The sequence below is a fragment of the Chaetodon auriga genome, chromosome 18 (assembly GCF_051107435.1).
Source record: "Chaetodon auriga isolate fChaAug3 chromosome 18, fChaAug3.hap1, whole genome shotgun sequence".
NCBI classification, from domain to species: domain Eukaryota; kingdom Metazoa; phylum Chordata; class Actinopteri; order Chaetodontiformes; family Chaetodontidae; genus Chaetodon; species Chaetodon auriga.
In genome coordinates, this window is record NC_135091.1 from 15,834,106 (window position 1) to 15,851,413 (window position 17,308).

General features: G+C 42.3%; 1 protein-coding gene across 3 annotated transcripts; it reads right to left on the reverse strand.

The window, feature by feature from the left end:
• Window positions 1-44: 44 nt before the first annotated feature.
• agbl5 (AGBL carboxypeptidase 5) lies at window positions 45-13,342 on the reverse strand. 3 transcript variants are annotated; one of them, XM_076756406.1, is made up of 17 exons: window positions 13,251-13,342; window positions 11,596-11,882; window positions 11,340-11,511; window positions 11,039-11,202; window positions 10,701-10,878; window positions 10,176-10,354; window positions 8,495-9,026; window positions 8,113-8,282; window positions 7,704-7,839; window positions 7,355-7,572; window positions 7,047-7,249; window positions 6,194-6,370; window positions 2,826-2,968; window positions 2,637-2,689; window positions 2,205-2,391; window positions 1,798-1,938; window positions 45-1,675 (listed from the first exon to the last, which is right to left on the reverse strand). In XM_076756406.1, exons 2-17 carry the CDS (start codon window positions 11,808-11,810, stop codon window positions 1,598-1,600), a joined length of 2,946 nt encoding a protein of 981 aa, XP_076612521.1. In that variant the 5' UTR covers window positions 11,811-11,882; window positions 13,251-13,342; the 3' UTR covers window positions 45-1,597. The 3 variants fall into 3 exon arrangements, with proteins under 3 accessions (XP_076612521.1, XP_076612519.1, XP_076612522.1); XM_076756404.1 differs by having other exon boundaries at window positions 1,798-1,931; window positions 2,198-2,391; XM_076756407.1 differs by lacking the exon at window positions 6,194-6,370 and having other exon boundaries at window positions 1,798-1,931; window positions 2,198-2,391.
• Between the last annotated feature and the right edge of the window lie 3,966 nt (window positions 13,343-17,308).

Sequence of the window (17,308 nt, forward strand, 5' to 3'; positions counted from 1 at the left end):
ATGAAGATATGATATTGCAAAAAGCAACAAACATGGGAGCTTTTCCTCAAGTTCATTTATTTATACTTGAAGTTTGTTTCAACACAGTATTATACCAGTCACAGTATAGTTTGGTAAAAGTTAGTCACTGGGTTAAAGATATGCTTATTACAACTCCTGTAACCGTTCACCTTACACAAAATAGTTATATGAATATATATTTATATATATTAATGAAAGGATATGTTCCCATATTGGTGTGATGTGGAGCAAAACACTCTAAAGGAATGTGACAGGGAAATTAGGTTCAACACAGACCTAAAAGTATTTACCCACCCTTTGGACCTTATCACTAGAGTCTCAACATTACTAAGTTTTAAACAAAGTAAAAGAATCTCTTCGATTCACTATGACAGGTATTTCAGGCCATTACCGTTTCAGGTCTGACTTTGGCCACTGCCCTGTGTAATACATTTTCCACCTAATAGTTCCGTGGTAGCCTACAGCTGATTCTTCCTCCAGGACTTCACTGTATTTTGCTCCATTAATTTGACCCTCACAAGCCCTTCCAGACATGCTGCTGCTGCTGCTGCTGCTGCCAGGCTTCATGGGATCTGCTTTACTCTCTCACCTTCTCACATTGATGATCAGATTTCCCAAGGGTGGTCAGCTGTAGGCTCCAAGATACATTCAGAACCTTGGAATATTTATATTATGTCACTGTAACTGGTACTTTTCAGTAACCTCGTTGTCTTTTCTAACTAGTTGTATTTCCTCTAAAATCATTTGCAACACATGACTCACAATTCCATAAAGAATTATCTGCACCAGTGATAATTTAAGTGTTATAACTGAACAGCATGATTGAGTACTTGTGCAGTTAATTACTGTTTAATATTTGCACTTAACTGTGCTAATTTCTGATCTTACATCTTAGTTCCTTTGCTGTTGATGAGTGTCAAAAACTGCAAAAATCCATTGGGGGGGTGAATACCTTTCATAGGCACTATGTGCAAAGCCCAAAGAACTTCTGGAATAATAACATTAAATACACACTTCACTCACACATTTATCTCTAAACTCACAATGGAAATGAGGAGGTTATAAAGGTGCTGCCGTGCTCATCCGCCTGTGAAAATCAACCGTTTGGCTGACTGTGAATACTTATCAGTGCATAACAGTGTTGGTCCGAGAGGACAGCAGGAAGAAAGGACTAAAATTACAAAAACAGATATGTGAGGTACAGTAATGGTAACTGAAATGTTAACAAATAATTCAAGTTTATGGATTCTAATTTAGTTGAAAAGTCTGTATGTCCCCCTTAGCTCAGCCACTGCTGTGGTTTCATTGAGCAAGGCACTTACGCCCCAAGCTGCTCAGTGGTTATACCGGACAGCTCCTAGGTCTGACATGTTGAACAGCACTGGTAGAAAACACCATGCGTCCTCTGGACAATCTAGATACATGTTTAAAAAGTTGTATTGCACATGAAGATAGCCCAAGTAATCCTCCTGTGATGACAATGTTCCCTCCTGGCTCCTAATGCTCTCAGTCACAGTTACACTCACATTAAGCAAATACAGACATTTACACGAGGGCCTCCTCTTCTGTGCAGTTCCTATGCTTCTCCACACAGGGTCACTGTCTCACACATGTTCACAGTCTCAGGCAGAGGCATCGCCGGAGTTTCCTCAACCTTAAAGGACGACATCAGACAGCCTGGTCAAGTTTCACAAATTTGATTCATTCATGTTCAGTTTCTCTCTCAGTGTACTTTAATGCTACTTGGCACACCGTGTGTATCTGTGTGTGCTTCACCTGTTGCAGGGTTTCATCCGTTTCTGCTGTGGTTTCTATTATAGTATTTCCTTTGTAGTGGAGGCTCCTGTCTGTGCTCTTCTTCATCAGCGCTTTAGAGGCCAACTGAATGGCCCCTTCTCTCCCCGATACACCTGTAGAGTGAAGTAAAAGGGATGTTAACTGACTATATGTACAGTTTGCACACTGGTAAGAGGAAAATGTCATGCAGCACTTACAAAAATATGGAGCAAAGGGAAATATATTCTGTGATGTTTTGATGCTTGTATGGGAAAACATATTGAAGCCAGTTCATTTAAAGAAGACTAAAAGCCACCAACCATGCCAGCAGTGCTGTGAGGCACAGCGGTGCTTTGAGCTAAATGCTAGCATCAGCGTGTGTATGTGTATGTCTACATGCCTGACAGTGACAGGTGTCGGCGGAGGCCAGGTCTAAGCAGCTTCCAGACCTTCATGGTGGCTGACTCATCCTTATCTCCAGAAGACAACGGGCTAGTGCTGCTAGGGGATGTTTTACTGTCATGTGTGGGAGGGGTTTCAGTTGACCCCACCCGTCGAATGGGGATGCGACTCATATGAGGTTGCAGCTCACACCTGGGCAGGCAACAGAGAAGTTAATATTTATCACCACTCATTGGTAAAGCATAGCAGGGATGAGGCTAATGTGTGTAACAGTATTTAATGATGACAGTGCAGATGTGGAACCTTTTTATCATAACCTCATTCATTACTGAGGGATGTTTTCTACATGGGTTTCATTCCATTTGCAAATTCCAACCCTTGTTTCACTTATTTAGCTTCAAAAGTTCTCCAAGACACTTAGATATGATTAGACTCACTTGCTAAATTTGATGGAGGAAAGGATATGTTCAGGCCCCAAGTCTTTAGCAGCCTGTGACAAATAGAGACATTAAAGTGATACTTCAAAAACCTTGTGTGTATATGTTTTATATAGGATGCACAGTACCGTAGAAATACTATAAGAAATGAGGAGAATTTGCTGAGTGAGCTGGCAAGGGTCAGCTAACCTCTGTGAGGGCCTCTGTGGAATGATGAGTGATTGTAAGAGTTCGGCATCCTCTCCCCACACGCCCGGGACGCATGGGGAAAGGCATTCTGGACCAACTCGCTGAACTGGGACCACCAGCCTGAAAGTCTGGGCAGCTGAGGCCTGTTAACCAGATGAAGGGACATCAATACAAGGAACAGAGAGAGGAAACCTACATACACTGTTTGCTGAATGTATCAGTGGCCATAGGCGGACAGATCAGGCCTGTAGCTATACTGGAGTTATGTACCTACAGCAGATCCTTCCCTTTATCTGACATTATTGACCCGTTTGTGACCAACTACAGTTTACATGGAAGCTGAAATATCACAAACACACAGAGGCAAGAGAGAGTAGAGGACCCACACACAGCAGTTGCTTCACAAAGGGGTAGTTTTTATTCCAGAGGTTAAACGGAGAGGCGGTAAAAGACAGCAGCACATTCAAGAACAAGATACTGGTAAAGATGTTGCACAGACAAACACTTAACCGTAGTCCGGTATAGAAGGTTAGCACCACATTGAAGGAAATGGCACAATTCTCATAAGGAGTGTAAAGCAGAAAGACCTAGTGAGAATGTGACTATGCATACAGTGTGTTTCTGCCTAAAGCTTTTGTCATTCTGGATGAAGATATACAGTATATATAAGCTTTAGGGCTGAAACAACCGGGAAACAAGACATCAAGGTTCACAGTGAGAAAGAATAAAACTACAGTACACTCTCCCCATTTTTCAGGGCACTGATCGTAAGTAAAAGCTCAAAACAGAGGCTACATGGAAATCACTGTCAACTTGCAGAGGTCTGCCAGACACTGGCATCACATTTTTGTTTGATATCTGCTCTAATTAGCTAGCTTTTTCTTTTGTGAAAAGGTCAACAATGGTCCTAAACATACCCCTTTAACTTTATGTTAAAACAGCAGCAGTTACTTATATGTATTTTCTTTAGCCATAGTGTTTTAGGTCTGTATACTCAAAAAGCCACTGAATTATAAATAAATCCTCCCCAATTTTTCCCTCTTTGTTGCAAAGTGGGGCAAATTTCTTCAAAGTCAGATCACAATATAATCCAACAGTTGTGGTAGAAAAGAAGGAGCAGAGCCTCCAAAAACCTACTGCTTACAACAGACACCAGAGGAAGGCACACCATCACTACAATTTCGCACAGCACTGGAACAGAACGAGAGCTACGGCAAATCAAGGCCAGATGTTCTGAAGGCTATTTCCATCCAATCAATCAATGATCTGGTTTATTTGCTGCTCATACAACCCCAGGTCTCACACGCTCTGCCTCTGCATCTTCAGAGCATCTAAACCAGCTGGTCCTGAAACACGGACCATCGTCAAGTACTAAGATGACAGCACACGAAACTGAATTACAGACGAAATATTAGAATTCCACAACTTATCTATGAAGCTTACATAAACACCAAGACACAAGATAATTCTCATCTCTGCTGCTAACCACAAAATATATTAACTTTGACTGTCAACAGCCTACTACATACCTGCCAAGTTTCATTTACGCGAGGAAACACACAAATGTGCTTGAATACATCATGATCAATATTTTCTTCACCAGTTTGATGAAACATGTCATGAAATTAAAAAACAAAAACTACACTTTATTTACACTAAAATCAGTGCTGGAATCTTGTTATAAAATTAGAAACACTTGCCAACTTTGACTTAGTCAAACTGCTTCGAACACAGAACAAAGTGTTTTTATATGATATTGCTTGTTAGCAAACAGCTCCTTAAAGCCTCCATAACTCTTTTGATGCCACTTAAGGTTTCACCATTCACGAGGATTTAATCCAGCGATGGTCCACATGAGGTCTCTGGCAGTAGGCTATACTGTGAACATCATAATGTCAAGACCAGGACTGGACTGACACTGGAATGATACAGGTTTTATAATTATTAAAGAAATGAATCAAAAACTAAATCACAGTCCTTTTAACACTAGAAATTAAATACAGTCCATAGAATGCTCATCTAAGTCTGAACTGACTCCAAATAGGACTTTAAGTGGATGGTGTGATCAGACGGTTTCACATAATCATTACAGAGCGAAATAGAAACACACTGAAAAAAAGAAAGAAAAGATCAGAAGGTGCTTAAAAAGATTTTACAGAAACAGAAGCCACTCTACATTCAGTCTAATTCTGCAAACTTAATTTCTCAAAAATAAAATAAAAAACCAACAAATAATTAAAAAAAAGGAAGTGCAATATAGCAAAAGCAAAAGTATATAAATCATACTGCAGCTATGATGAAGAGCTCCCACTAAAAGAAGAAGAAGAAGAAGAAGAAGAAGAAGAAGAAGAAGAAGAAAGCCCTGGCTATTTCCAACACCAGGACAGTAAAGTGGTAATTCTTCTCATCTTATTACTTGTATACAGACTGAAAAAGAGATAGATTCAATGTAATGTGATCCATTCATATAATAGTTCATATATTAATGTATATTCCAAGTATCTAGTGTATATTATGAAAGTCCTAGGGAACAATGGAGATTATGTAGCCAAGCTTGTTAAATATGTTGGATCCCTAATTATTGATAATTTGTCAATCTCAGCAGGTGGGCAGAGTGAAACTTTGTGCAGGAACAATTTAGGAAACTTGGGCTACTGATACCATTTTACACCTTAACAATACAATAGCTGTTTCCTTTTGGCTCGTGGCCCACCATTAAGATCCACTTTTGCTGTGCTTGGTGAAGAACATCCACAAGAACTACATAAGCAATGCTTGATTCAAGGCTGGTAACAAAATGAAAAACATCTCTAGACACACTTCAGTCATATTTGAGATCTGAGGAATCCCTACACTCTCAAGTGTATGGTTCATCCCAAGTCTAACACTGTAGATACATGTAATTACACAGATATAGGCAGACGGAAAAACAATATTTGAGGAAAATTTAGAAGAACTAGCACCAATAATGTTTCAGACACACACACACACACACACACACACACACACACACACACACACACGATCAAACAGTGGTGATTAGCACTTGTTTTGACCTACATGGAGTGCCAAGCAGGTGCAGGTTTCTGTGAGGACAGTCTCTTGATATAACTTAAAACGCTGCTTGTCTGGTACTCCAAGCAACTTTAAGAGCTTCCACTCACTCAGTTCCACCCACACACACACACCTAAGCCCAAGCTCTCACAGACTTAGATTTAGTCCTTGCTGGACCCAGTTGAAGCGTTGGTGGCTGGCGGCAGGCCCTGAAGGAGCAGGGGGCTCAGTTTGGAGAGAAGCCCGGGGCGGGGCAGAGCCTGCAGGGAGGGGAGCAAGGTGGAGAGGCTGGGGGACTGGAGGGAGTACAGACCTGTCATACTGACGGAAGCCGGGAGGGGACAGGAGCCCACTGCGCACACTGAGGAAGACGAGGAGGAGGAGGAGGAAGGGGGTGAGAGTGGGGGGCGGGAGGGTGTGTGGCTGTTGCTGGGAGACCGTAGGATGGAGCGGTGGTGGGGGGGGCGTCTCTTCTCCTGAGGCTTAGGGTCTACAGAGAAGGAGACACAAGGACACACACACACCAACTCAAAGACATGCGGGGATTGTGTGGACACACAAACATAAAGTGGCCACCAGTTGAAGCTGTCCTTCACAAGAGCCACGTACTGAGAGAACGATGTTCAGGTGCTCTAAGCGAGAAACCTGACGAGGCGTGATGAGAATTATGCGAGTGTGTTTCTACCCAAAATAATCAATTTGGTCTTGGCGCCTTGAACAGGGCTCATGTGGTTCCATCTTCAGGCTGGGATAAAACTGATCTTCAGAGGTGACGAAATGCATGCACAGACTGTAGCAGCAGGAAGGGTCATGCTAAGGTCATGCTTAGGTCATGCAGGGGTCATTCTGATGTTCCACACATCCATGACGTGGATCCATTTGTTCATGTCTCGAATATCAAGCTAACCCCAAACCAGGGACCCATTTTACATCACCATCACAATAAACCTGAAGCCAGCTGTCACACAGACACATCAACCACCCACCAGCCTTTCTTCACAACATCAACAGCAGAAAGAGAGGATGGCAGCATGAAAGAGAGAAACTAGACCACAGAATGTGGGATATTTAGAGAGAAACAGAGAATAGAGAAGAGGTACTCCCAGGGAGAGGTGACAGAAAGTATCAGCCAGCAACACGAGTAGAAGGTTGAGAGATCAGCTTACCCCTGACTGGCCCGAGTGTCTTGTTCCCTCCGCATCCGCTGGCATGGGTGCTGTTGTGCTGTGCGTGAGTTCGGGGTGGGGGGCAGCCAAAAGTAAAGCTTGGGGAGCTGTGCATCTTCGGGGAGGGTGTCTGGCTACTGCTGCTGTGGCTGTTGCAGCGCACGCGACTGAGGGTGTTCTCCGAAGCTGAGCCGGACAGACAGCTGCTCGGGAGATCAAGACAAACGCAGAAATGCATGACGCGAGTGTTACATGTGACAAAGAAACTAAACTTTTTGGCTTTAAATAAGAGATGTGTGTAAACTCACTTGTTGAAGCTCTTGGGCGGTGATGCCTTGCTGCCATTGAGGTGTATTCTTGGTGGAGGATGAGCGTGGATGTGTGCGTTCAGGCCTTTGGTGTTGCGGACATGCTTGAGGATCCAAGCTCGAAGGTTCGTCAGGCAGCTGTGCTCAGACAGCACAAGCCGCGGCCAGGGGTTGCACTCGGCCATATCCAGGGCTGAGACAGCCACGGCCCGCCCCACCTGACACACATCAATTGGTTTTCTTTAGAAGTGCCTTGTCTTTTAAGGTGAATTTGGTTTGAAGACTAGCATGGAAACATATTCCTGTGAGTGAGGAGGAACATTTGTGCAGAAACCACTCGTTTTCCTACCTGTTCAAAAATTTCTGGAGTGTATTTGGGAGGGAATGATGGAGGTGGAGGTGGGGTTGCTCGTCCGTTGTCATGGCAAGCAGGTGGGATGGTGTTCATGGTTTTCCCCGTGTTGTAGTTGCACTCCAAAGTGTAGCTGGTGGGAACCCGATAACAGAAGCATGTTAAAAACTAGACATATACAGCTTGACAAAAAAAAAAAGGAATAAATGAGTTTACATCAGTTTTATTTTGGCAAAGCATGAGAAAAAAACTGATCAACACTGGACAAAACTAATTTCTCTTGGTTCCAGGAAAGCTTTACACTCTCCACAACAAAAAGAGTGTTCAAAATAGATGAAGAAGTTGCCGTGTGCTATTTGAGCTGACTACACTGAACATCAACTGTTGCAGTTTCGTGAAATCCGACCTGTGCAGCAGCCCGATGGCCTTGTGAATGGCCACCCGCCCACTGCCCTCTTTAGACTGGCCATCTCTCTTGTCACGTGCGTACATGTTTTTCTCCGAGAAGTTGCAGCCCAGGAAATCAAAGTGGGCAGAGTTCACAGCGATCAGCCTCGGATACAACATGTTCTCTACCTGCAGACACAGAATACGACAGATGTATGTAACAACAAGTATTAGTGCCTCGTTTGCTGCGGCTGCTGCATGGGGATAAACAAACATGTCAAGGACACAATTCAAAACAACTTTATTACTGTGACTGAAATGAAAGAAACTCATTGCTGAAGAACTATAATGAATGTCATTTGACAATATTCAAAGAATGCAAAGAATGTAATGACTTCCACCTGCTGGCTCTCGTCAGGAAGGTTATTTCCATACATGAAGCATCCCCGCTTAGAAGCATGGCCATGCAAGTCCACATAATATGCCACACCTCCCTCCTGGGGTGGAATGGATTCCTGTTCCTCCACCTGTGGTACTGTTACCTCTACAGTAACAGGAGCTACAGTCTCTGAGGAGCTTGACGAGCTGTTCTGGTCCCCTTTCCCCATCTCTGTGCTGACCCAGGCGTTTTCCTCCATCACCATGGGAACCTCTGACAGCGAGGGGTTTGCATCCTTCTCTGCATTGCGTTGGTTCAAGCTTACTTCCAGGGCAGTGAAGGGGGGAGGCTGATGCTGAGTGACGGTTTTGACATTAAGGGGAGTGGTCTGTGTGTGTGAGGAGCTGTTAGAGCGAGTGCTGGACTGGGGACTGTGCAGGCGGTTGTGTGTGTGGTGGTAGAGCAACAGTGTTTTGGCTGCATAGATGGAAGGGTGCAGCTCAGGACTGGGGTTCAGGTACTGTCTGTTCAGGTTCACACCCCTGGAATCAGTCCTGCAAAAAAAGAGACAGGCTACTATTAACTTGAAAACAGCTTTTTAACAGTGTTGACAGAACACAACACAAGCCCCTCAATACAGACACACTGATGAAGCAGTGTCACTGCTCCTGATACGCCTGATACATCATTGTCTGTGATGCAGGATGAACCTGTGACTCTGAAGTTACTTGTGAAGTGACTCTGGTTTAACCTGAATCTGCTGAAATGGTCAACATTTGACATCCGACCTGTCTCTCCTAACCTCCAACTGGCCAGCAGGGTGTTTACATGCACTTGAGTTACTTGGTTACAGTTGGCTCTCTGTAGTAACCTGGTTTCTTAAATGCCATGTATATGAGAACACCAGCTTCCACAGTCGGAGCAGAGTCTTTGAAACCAGATTTCTCCAGCTTGTTTTCTCCTTGAAAAAGGAGACATAGACTTTAGATAGAGACAAACATCACTGAGACAGCAGAGTGGCAGGATGAAAGGAGAGAGAGTCAACAATTGGCAATAGATCCTCATACTCAAAATAATTACATCCAAAGTCATCTAAGTAAGTCAGTTTCCACCACTGAACATTTGAATGTTTGTAAAACTCATGAACATTTGCATTGTAGGGAGAAACTGTGCTCTCGCTACAGCATGTCCTCACACACACACACACACACAAAATCCCTCTATGTCACTGTGTGCATGAAATAAAAGTAATGCTTCCAAAATAAGACTGGGTGTAGGGGGTCTAATTATAACAGCAAGGGTGCATGTAATCTCGAATTTCCTGCACAACCTGACTGTGTCTAAAGCTATGACAAAAAAAAGACTCCAGATCAATTCAAAACAAGCAACTGTTAACTGCTGAAACCGCAACTGAACATGAATGTAGGCCTGCAACACACTGAGCCACGTGATGAGATGAAGCAAACTATCATTGTGACAACAATGGCGTGTCATTGCAGCATGACAATACATGTTGTCTGAGGTCTATTAATAGAACCTTTCAAAGCACATTACCAGAGAAAGAGAAAACTCTTCAGATACAAATAACACACCAAACACTTAAAAGTAACAACAAGAGCTTATACGATACCAATCACTGAGTCAAAAGATGTTTACAATGTTGCTGTAAGGATGGTGCATGCGACTGCATGAGCAGTTCTTACCTGTAGTGCCCACGAATAACCCCGTCTGGGTTGAGCATGGGAATGAGCTTGAACACGAACATGTTTCGAAGCGCATGAGCACGGGGGTCATCTCTTCTTAAGATAAAGTTAAGGAAACCGTTAAACACAAAGGATGAAGGAGTCTCCCCGGGGTGCACTCGACTGCTGAGGAAAAACACCTGCAGACACACAAGGGTCGAGGGTCAGTGTCACGGCTCGGACAGTATTCAGTGACTCCACATTAGCTTCAGCCGTAAGCGTTGCCATTAAAAGCCAATAAAGGTGTAATGTTACCAATTCAGATTCAGATTCAGAAAAACTTTATTGATCCCTGCAGGGAAATTTCTCTGTTGCAGCACAAGTTGCTGAACACAAAGTTGGATAAAATACTTCAAAAGGATAAAAAAAAACTACAGTTACAAACTGCTATAAAGATGACATAGTTTTATTACGAGTATTAAAGCTCATAATAATTGTAAAAATGAAGCAAATATTATTATATCATTAAGTGTGACTCAGTGATACCCTTTTTCCAGGGAAGCGGTGTGCTCTTGGAGTGTTGGTGTCAGGAAACAGCTTAGGCAGACGTGGTTCTCTCTCCTCTTGCATCCCGCTGCAGTTGGTCACAGTGAGCAGGTCCACCCTGTTGCCATCTAGAGAGTTGCACAGCAACTCCCTGTGGTAGTATACACTGCCCGGCGCACTGACAGTGAGAGAAGAGGAGGATGGAGATTGGTGGGGGACAAAGTCAGACATTGTACAGATTAGTGTGGCAGAGAAAAAAGAAAACAGACAATTATGGAATTTCAGTATCAAAAAAGTTTCAAACAGCATGTGTTATGTGTATATGTCTTTTGTTTTACCTGCTTGGACTGAGCTGAGCATTGGGGTAGCTCTTGTCAAACTGCTGCAGCATCTCCTGGCACTCACTGTAAGAGAACGGGTAGCAGAACGAGAAGTACGTGGTCGCCCCTCGAACTTCCAACAGTCGGTGGGTGAACGAGAGGATGAATTGGTTGTCGACAATCTGGAAAGTGACAAGGGAAAGACATATTATTAGAAAGATAATAATAGCTGTCAGGAAGGCAGACTGACAGCGCTCTGCCTCACTGGCTACTGATGCCCACACATGCTGCCTGACAGCCTCAGAGTATGTGTATATACCTCAGATGTAGGTCTGTCCCGGATCCGTTCCCACCGGTTCTTGCCAGGTAAAGTGCGTACTAGAGGAGCCATGCCCTGGCTGTAAAGCTTCCTCTGGTTGTTCATGTTCATCACATTGATCTTCAGTATCTTCCCAGGAGCTGCACCCCGCACACTGAAGAAAAACCATGATCTGAAACACAAGAACATGATTTGGGATGCCATAAGTAACATTAGTAACATAAAACACTTGCTACAAAAGCGGAAGTTTTGTTACCTGTTTCCATTCTCATGTTCTGTGCCGCCGCAGTCTGGCTGCGTCCACACATTGAACTCATAGTCGGGGCTAAGGTTTGACCCTGAGGGGCCACTGCCGCTGGGAGCTGTATCGGTAGGAGGGCTCGAGCTGCCCTTCTCCACCTTCTCCACGCGTGCCAGGTTCCCTGAGTCAAACTTGGAGCTGAACACAATATTACCAAAGCGAGCCTCCATGGTTCTGAACTCCGGCCTCTTCTCCCCTCAGGTTCCTCGTGAAGTGCCAGTCCGAGGTCTGACACAAGCAGCCTGTTAGGAATTCAGACAAATTACACTGAGAAAAAATACAAAGGAGGAAAAAGGTGTGCTTTTGGTGGAACATCATGTGAAATAAACTAAACTAGGGGTGATATGTGGGTCCAACAAACCCAAACAGCCCCTCGGTTTTACCTGGTTTTAGCCATGTAATGCAGTGACACAGTGGCACCGCTGTGAAAGACATTTCTAAGCTAACCAAGGAACCTTAATCATATTTCTAAACTGGTTCTGGTGGGTCTATCTCAGCAGTGATCTCAGTACCAATGATGCACTACATAAAAAATTGGCCATCCTGCTTGCTTAAGTGCTCTCCAAACACAAGTCATCATTTATTCAGTCACTGACACCCTAAGAGCATGCACTTTACTGGATGCCACACAGAGGATATTAAATGATTAGTCATACAGTAAATATCATTAAAGGGACTGTGAGAAGTAAAAAGTCACATTTCATGTCTACACTGGTTTTGATCTGCCAGTTCTTAATATTTATATTTGGAGTTTGAATGAATATTTTCAATGTGGTAGCAAAATCTTTGTTTTGAATATCCAAAAAGGATCTGAGTTTGGTATCTCTTAACATTAGTTAGGGAAATAAATACACCTTTAATTTGGATTATGACGTACTTATAACAATGTAGCTATCTTGGATTCACATTTCAGAGAGTCAATCTTGATTAGTAACTTCATAAGTGACTTCAGTCTTCCTAGTCAAGATGTGGTTAGAGATCTCTTTTAAATGAAGAAGCTGATGTATTGACTTGCTGTGATGCAAGTAAACACTTAACAGCGACAACCTGAGGCCACTGAAGAAAGTACAACTATGGCCAAACTACACGATATTTTCTAGTTTTAACCCAATGTTCGCTAGATTCATGTATTCATTGTACCAATGATAAAAACAAATTGCTGCACGGTTGCTTGCTCGTCATTATGACATGACTGCACCGTTATCCTGCGAGTTAAAACAATGGCTGCTATTTGATGTCCTTTACGGAGCAATAACAACACCAGCTGACCGACATATAGCAAGGAGTAAGGGGGGGGTGAAGTGACGGCTGAACGCATTACTGTCGGTTCACAAGATGCTTTCGTTTACAACTATTTAAATGAGCACATGCTAGCTAATGTTTACAGCCATGCTAATCTTAGTGGTCAATGTCAAACCATTAATGTTACACACAGCTAATAACGCTAGCATATGTTTCTAAGCTACCGAGGCTAACTTAGCTACCAGACTAGCAGTCGGTGGTCGAAAACGACAGTCTTTTAGCGCATACACGGTTTTTCGTCGTCACATTATCGGTACATTTTAGCTGCGAGTATGCTTTAACACGAGACAATGAGTTTTCAATCTTACTAGGCTATTTTCGATCGATGTCCATTTTTGTTTTCATCGTCCTTCTCAAGCCTCAATTCATTTCTCTGGGTGCTGCGTTCAAGTCCTTCCGTAAAAATGAAAGCTAACTGGAAATTTCGTTGTCGCTTAGCGTTTACAGCAACAAGTAGCGGGATGTTTATAGATATTCACCTGCTCAGATCTGGAGAGAGTTACAGTAGTAAAAGAAGCTGCAGAAGTATTTCGATGTTGGCAGTGTATAATAACAACCATAGTTACATTCCATTCGCGCGCGCGCACACACACACACACACACACACACATGCAGTCACACAATTTTACACTGATCAACTGATGTTGTGACACTATATCGACCCATTTGGTGGACCTGCGGTGCAAAATAGAACCAGTCTTGCAGAAAACAAATGCACAAGAGCAAAAACAACACCAAACTGTAAAAAATGAATAAAGCAATTAAACTAAGCAGAAATTTCAACAATAATGTAGAATACACATGTTTCTGGTCCAGGAGGCAGGACGTTTGAGGAAATACCTGAGGACGAGTTTGACAGAAAAGTCAGATCTGGACAGCATTCCTGCACATTACCGCCTGGGGACTTTGGTAAAAAGGCTGTAGTAACAGAAACAGACTTCAAGTCATTATTTACTCAACATCTAAGAAAAATGAAAGAATAACATTATTCAGCCTGTTGGATGATCCATAACCCTCTTTGTGGTCTTTCAAATGCGCTAAGGCAGATGTGACAGATGTGTGATTGTTTGCTTATATAATCATACATGGTGGGAAATACATAGACATTAATGTATTGATCAGAGCATGAGACTCTAAGGCCTTACATGTACATCAGTGCATGACAACAAACAAGCTGTAAACACAGTACTGACCCATGATATGATGAACTTCTTAGCAAACTGTTGTCTGTATACATCCAGCAGACATGAAGCAACATTTGCATTAACTTAAGTCATCACTCTGGTCACCTGGCAAATGTAAGTCCATTCACTCTCTTTTTAATGCATTCTTTCTGCTAAGAAAAACATGTGGCTCTTTAGCTGCTGAATGCTCTATGCTCTACATTTCCTCTTCAGTCACTAAGTTTATCTGTCTGTGTGTGGTGGGCACGGTGCATTCAGTGGGGCTTTCACTGAAAACAGCTGCATGCTTCTGCCCAAAACAGCGCTTCAGGGAGACTGAACCATCTTTTTATCCCGTCATCTCAAGTTCACAAGTGAGGTGTCACATGATCTCAGGGTAACAAATTAGTTTTTCTTGTGACAACAGCTCAATTATCATGAGAAAACAAACACTGTTTTCCTGTAATTAGAAGTCTAATTCCAAGCAATTGCATTGTCTAATTTCTAGAAATTATAATCACAGCAATGATTTCAGTTTTAGTTTTGTTTCTGTGATTTCTTGATAGAGCAAGTGGCTCACCTGCCTACTGTCCGTTTCTGACAGACTCATGAAACTTTTGCATTAGTTAATACAGGGTTGGCAATGAATGGCCTTAAAAATGAACAGAGGCAGATGTAGCATCTTGTACATATGCCATACCAACAGATTTGGTTCACACTTATTTCTGTTTGCTACTCAGATGATGGTGAGACCTCAACTTAGAAAAGAACAGACTGATCAGTGATCAGTTGAAATCTCTGATCACTTAAAAACTACGTGTGCAGCAGCAAGTTCAGCTTAAACTTTAAACCATCTGGCACCACGATGATACACAGTCAGATGTACTTTTTCTTTGAAGAAAGTTCAACATTACACTCTTAAATATGAAGAGGTGAAGCCAAAAACAAATGGACTGTTCTTTTATTGTTAACATCTTTTACAAAAAGTGCAAGAGGAGAGGTCACCTTCCCACCGAGGTGTCTTGATATGGCTGTGCAATTTTTGTCATGACTAATGCGCTAACAAGCACATTTCCCTTTTAGTCCAATTAAGAACCAAGCACCACCATTCCCAGACATCCCCGCATGGTATGGGATCACTCGTCCTGCCTGTTTTAACAGGACATTTTCTCTCCATTGCAAGTGACTGGCCATATTGTTGCCTTTAGGCCATTAAAGAGATGCCTGTCCCAGTCATGAAACTGTCCTTTGATGGGATTGAGGAGAAAATCAGCTCAGCTGTCTGCCATCTGCCTCAGTTTGAGTTTTGTTTGTATGTTTCTTAATCCTGGTTTTTGTGCTCCTGTTATTTTCTCGGTTGACTCCGTCTTTGCCTGAGTGGCACAGAGGAGCGTTCCTAACAATCTGGATCTTCTCAATGACAACTTGTTGAAGAACGTAGATAAACGCTGCATCAGGAGTCTCAGTGGTGAGCGTCAGATTAAAGAACACAGCTGCTCGTAAATCCTGCAGTATTAGGACCTGACAGCTGTACACTGTGTGCTACATTTTGCTAAAAATCACACAACACAGTACTTTTAATAGATGTAAATTACAGTTAAGTGAACACTGAAACTGTTACTTCTGTCTCAGTTTAGTCTTCGCTGTGAATACTACCAGAGGTTTCTGAAGAGCCAGTGTGAAGCTCTCTATCAGTCCTCTGTTCTCATCTGTAAAAACCAAGTGAAGACAGCATGTTTCTCAATGGAATGATTCCCTTGATTCATGCATGTCAATAGTGATGTCATCGAGTTTTGCCAGAAAATACTCTTTATACTTTCTATGAAAGTGTTTAATGCATTCATTAGATGAGTCTGGACAGACATGGATGTAACCTGCAGCTTGACTAGTTGAAGGAGGCGTGAGGCCGTAATTCAAATTCTTTCTTCTTTAGCATGGCTCATGTCTTTCATTGTCTCTTGTTGCCATGGATATTTTGTCTGTCTTGACTACCATGTGACCACATCCCAAGAGCTAGTTTGCAGAAATAAACAATGCACAGGTTTACTTTGCTGTGCAGCCAGCGCCTGTCTCACAAAGGAGTCTGAAAAGACGCTTGTTCAGGTGTCTGTGGAGAGTCATCTCACAGTAAATGTAACTTACTGTACTGCTGAAATGAAACTGATCACTCTTCCATAGAGCTAAGGACATCTCGTGGGGCTCTCCTGAATGAAAGGTGTATATCTTTGTAAGACAGAGCCATAGACTTGTGTTATTATCTAATATCCTTCACCACATGTTTGTATTCATTTTCCTCCAACTTTACATCATTGTTCAAACTGTAGCAGCAGGAAACAGTAGTAATGTGAAATAAGACAGAGGTGACCAACCGTGAAAACATAATAAAAGCTCTTTTTTATTTAAGAAACAATGTGCATTTACATGTTAAGTACAGTGATTTCAGTACTGGTAATGTACCTGCATGTGAATGCTTTATAAAAGTTGTAGATGAGGATCAGTTGTCAGGGACTCACCAATCCCCATTTGCTTGAGGAGGGTTCAGCACTGCTGCTTCAACCATCCTTTCTGGGATCCCAGGGTAAGACCTCGGCAGAATGGTTTGAAATACCAGCCTTTTTTGGAAGTACAAATATGTATCAAGCTTGCCCAAAGATGAAAATGTGGCTTGCCATATTCAAAATACACTCACATGTTTATTATTTTTATATTTTAAACACATACCACTGTTTTCCAGATAAAACTGTGAAGTATTCTTCTTAGCCTTAAGCCCTTTCTAACGATTTAATTATCCCTCAAAAGAAATCAGAGCTTTGTATTCAATGTTTGTTTTTTTTCTCTTAATGAAGATATATGTGCACTTGGTTGTAAAATTAGTAAAACTTTGAAAATGCTCTCATTCCTTCACTCCCATATCCCATTTTATCACAAACAAATGATTTAGTTCACATTTTGTATTATTTATGCACTGTACTGTGTATTTTACTCTGAATTATGTGTACTTAATTTGTTTTTACACATTATGCTGCATAGTTTGTGAATTGATTTTTGCTTAAATGAAGCAGAGTCTTTGTACATAATGTAACTGATGTGGTTTTGTGGTGTAAATTGACCATGTTTTGTACCTTACATGGATTCTTGAACGCCTATTATGTAATGAATGTGCTAAAAACAATTTTTCTATTTGCTGTTATTGCCATTGCTGT

What these genes read in the sequence shown, in the direction of transcription:
- agbl5 (XM_076756406.1), bottom strand. Translation starts at nt 11,810, where the DNA reads ATGGAGGCTCGCTTTGGTAATATTGTGTTCAGCTCCAAGTTTGACTCA. An exon ending in GAACATGAGAATGGAAACAG is followed by an intron (nt 11,512 to 11,595) that starts GTAACAAAACTT and finishes CTTGTGTTTCAG; the next exon opens with ATCATGGTTTTTCTTCAGTG. An exon ending in GCCTCCGCCGACACCTGTCA is followed by an intron (nt 1,939 to 2,204) that starts CTGTCAGGCATG and finishes CTTTTACTTCAC; the next exon opens with TCTACAGGTGTATCGGGGAG.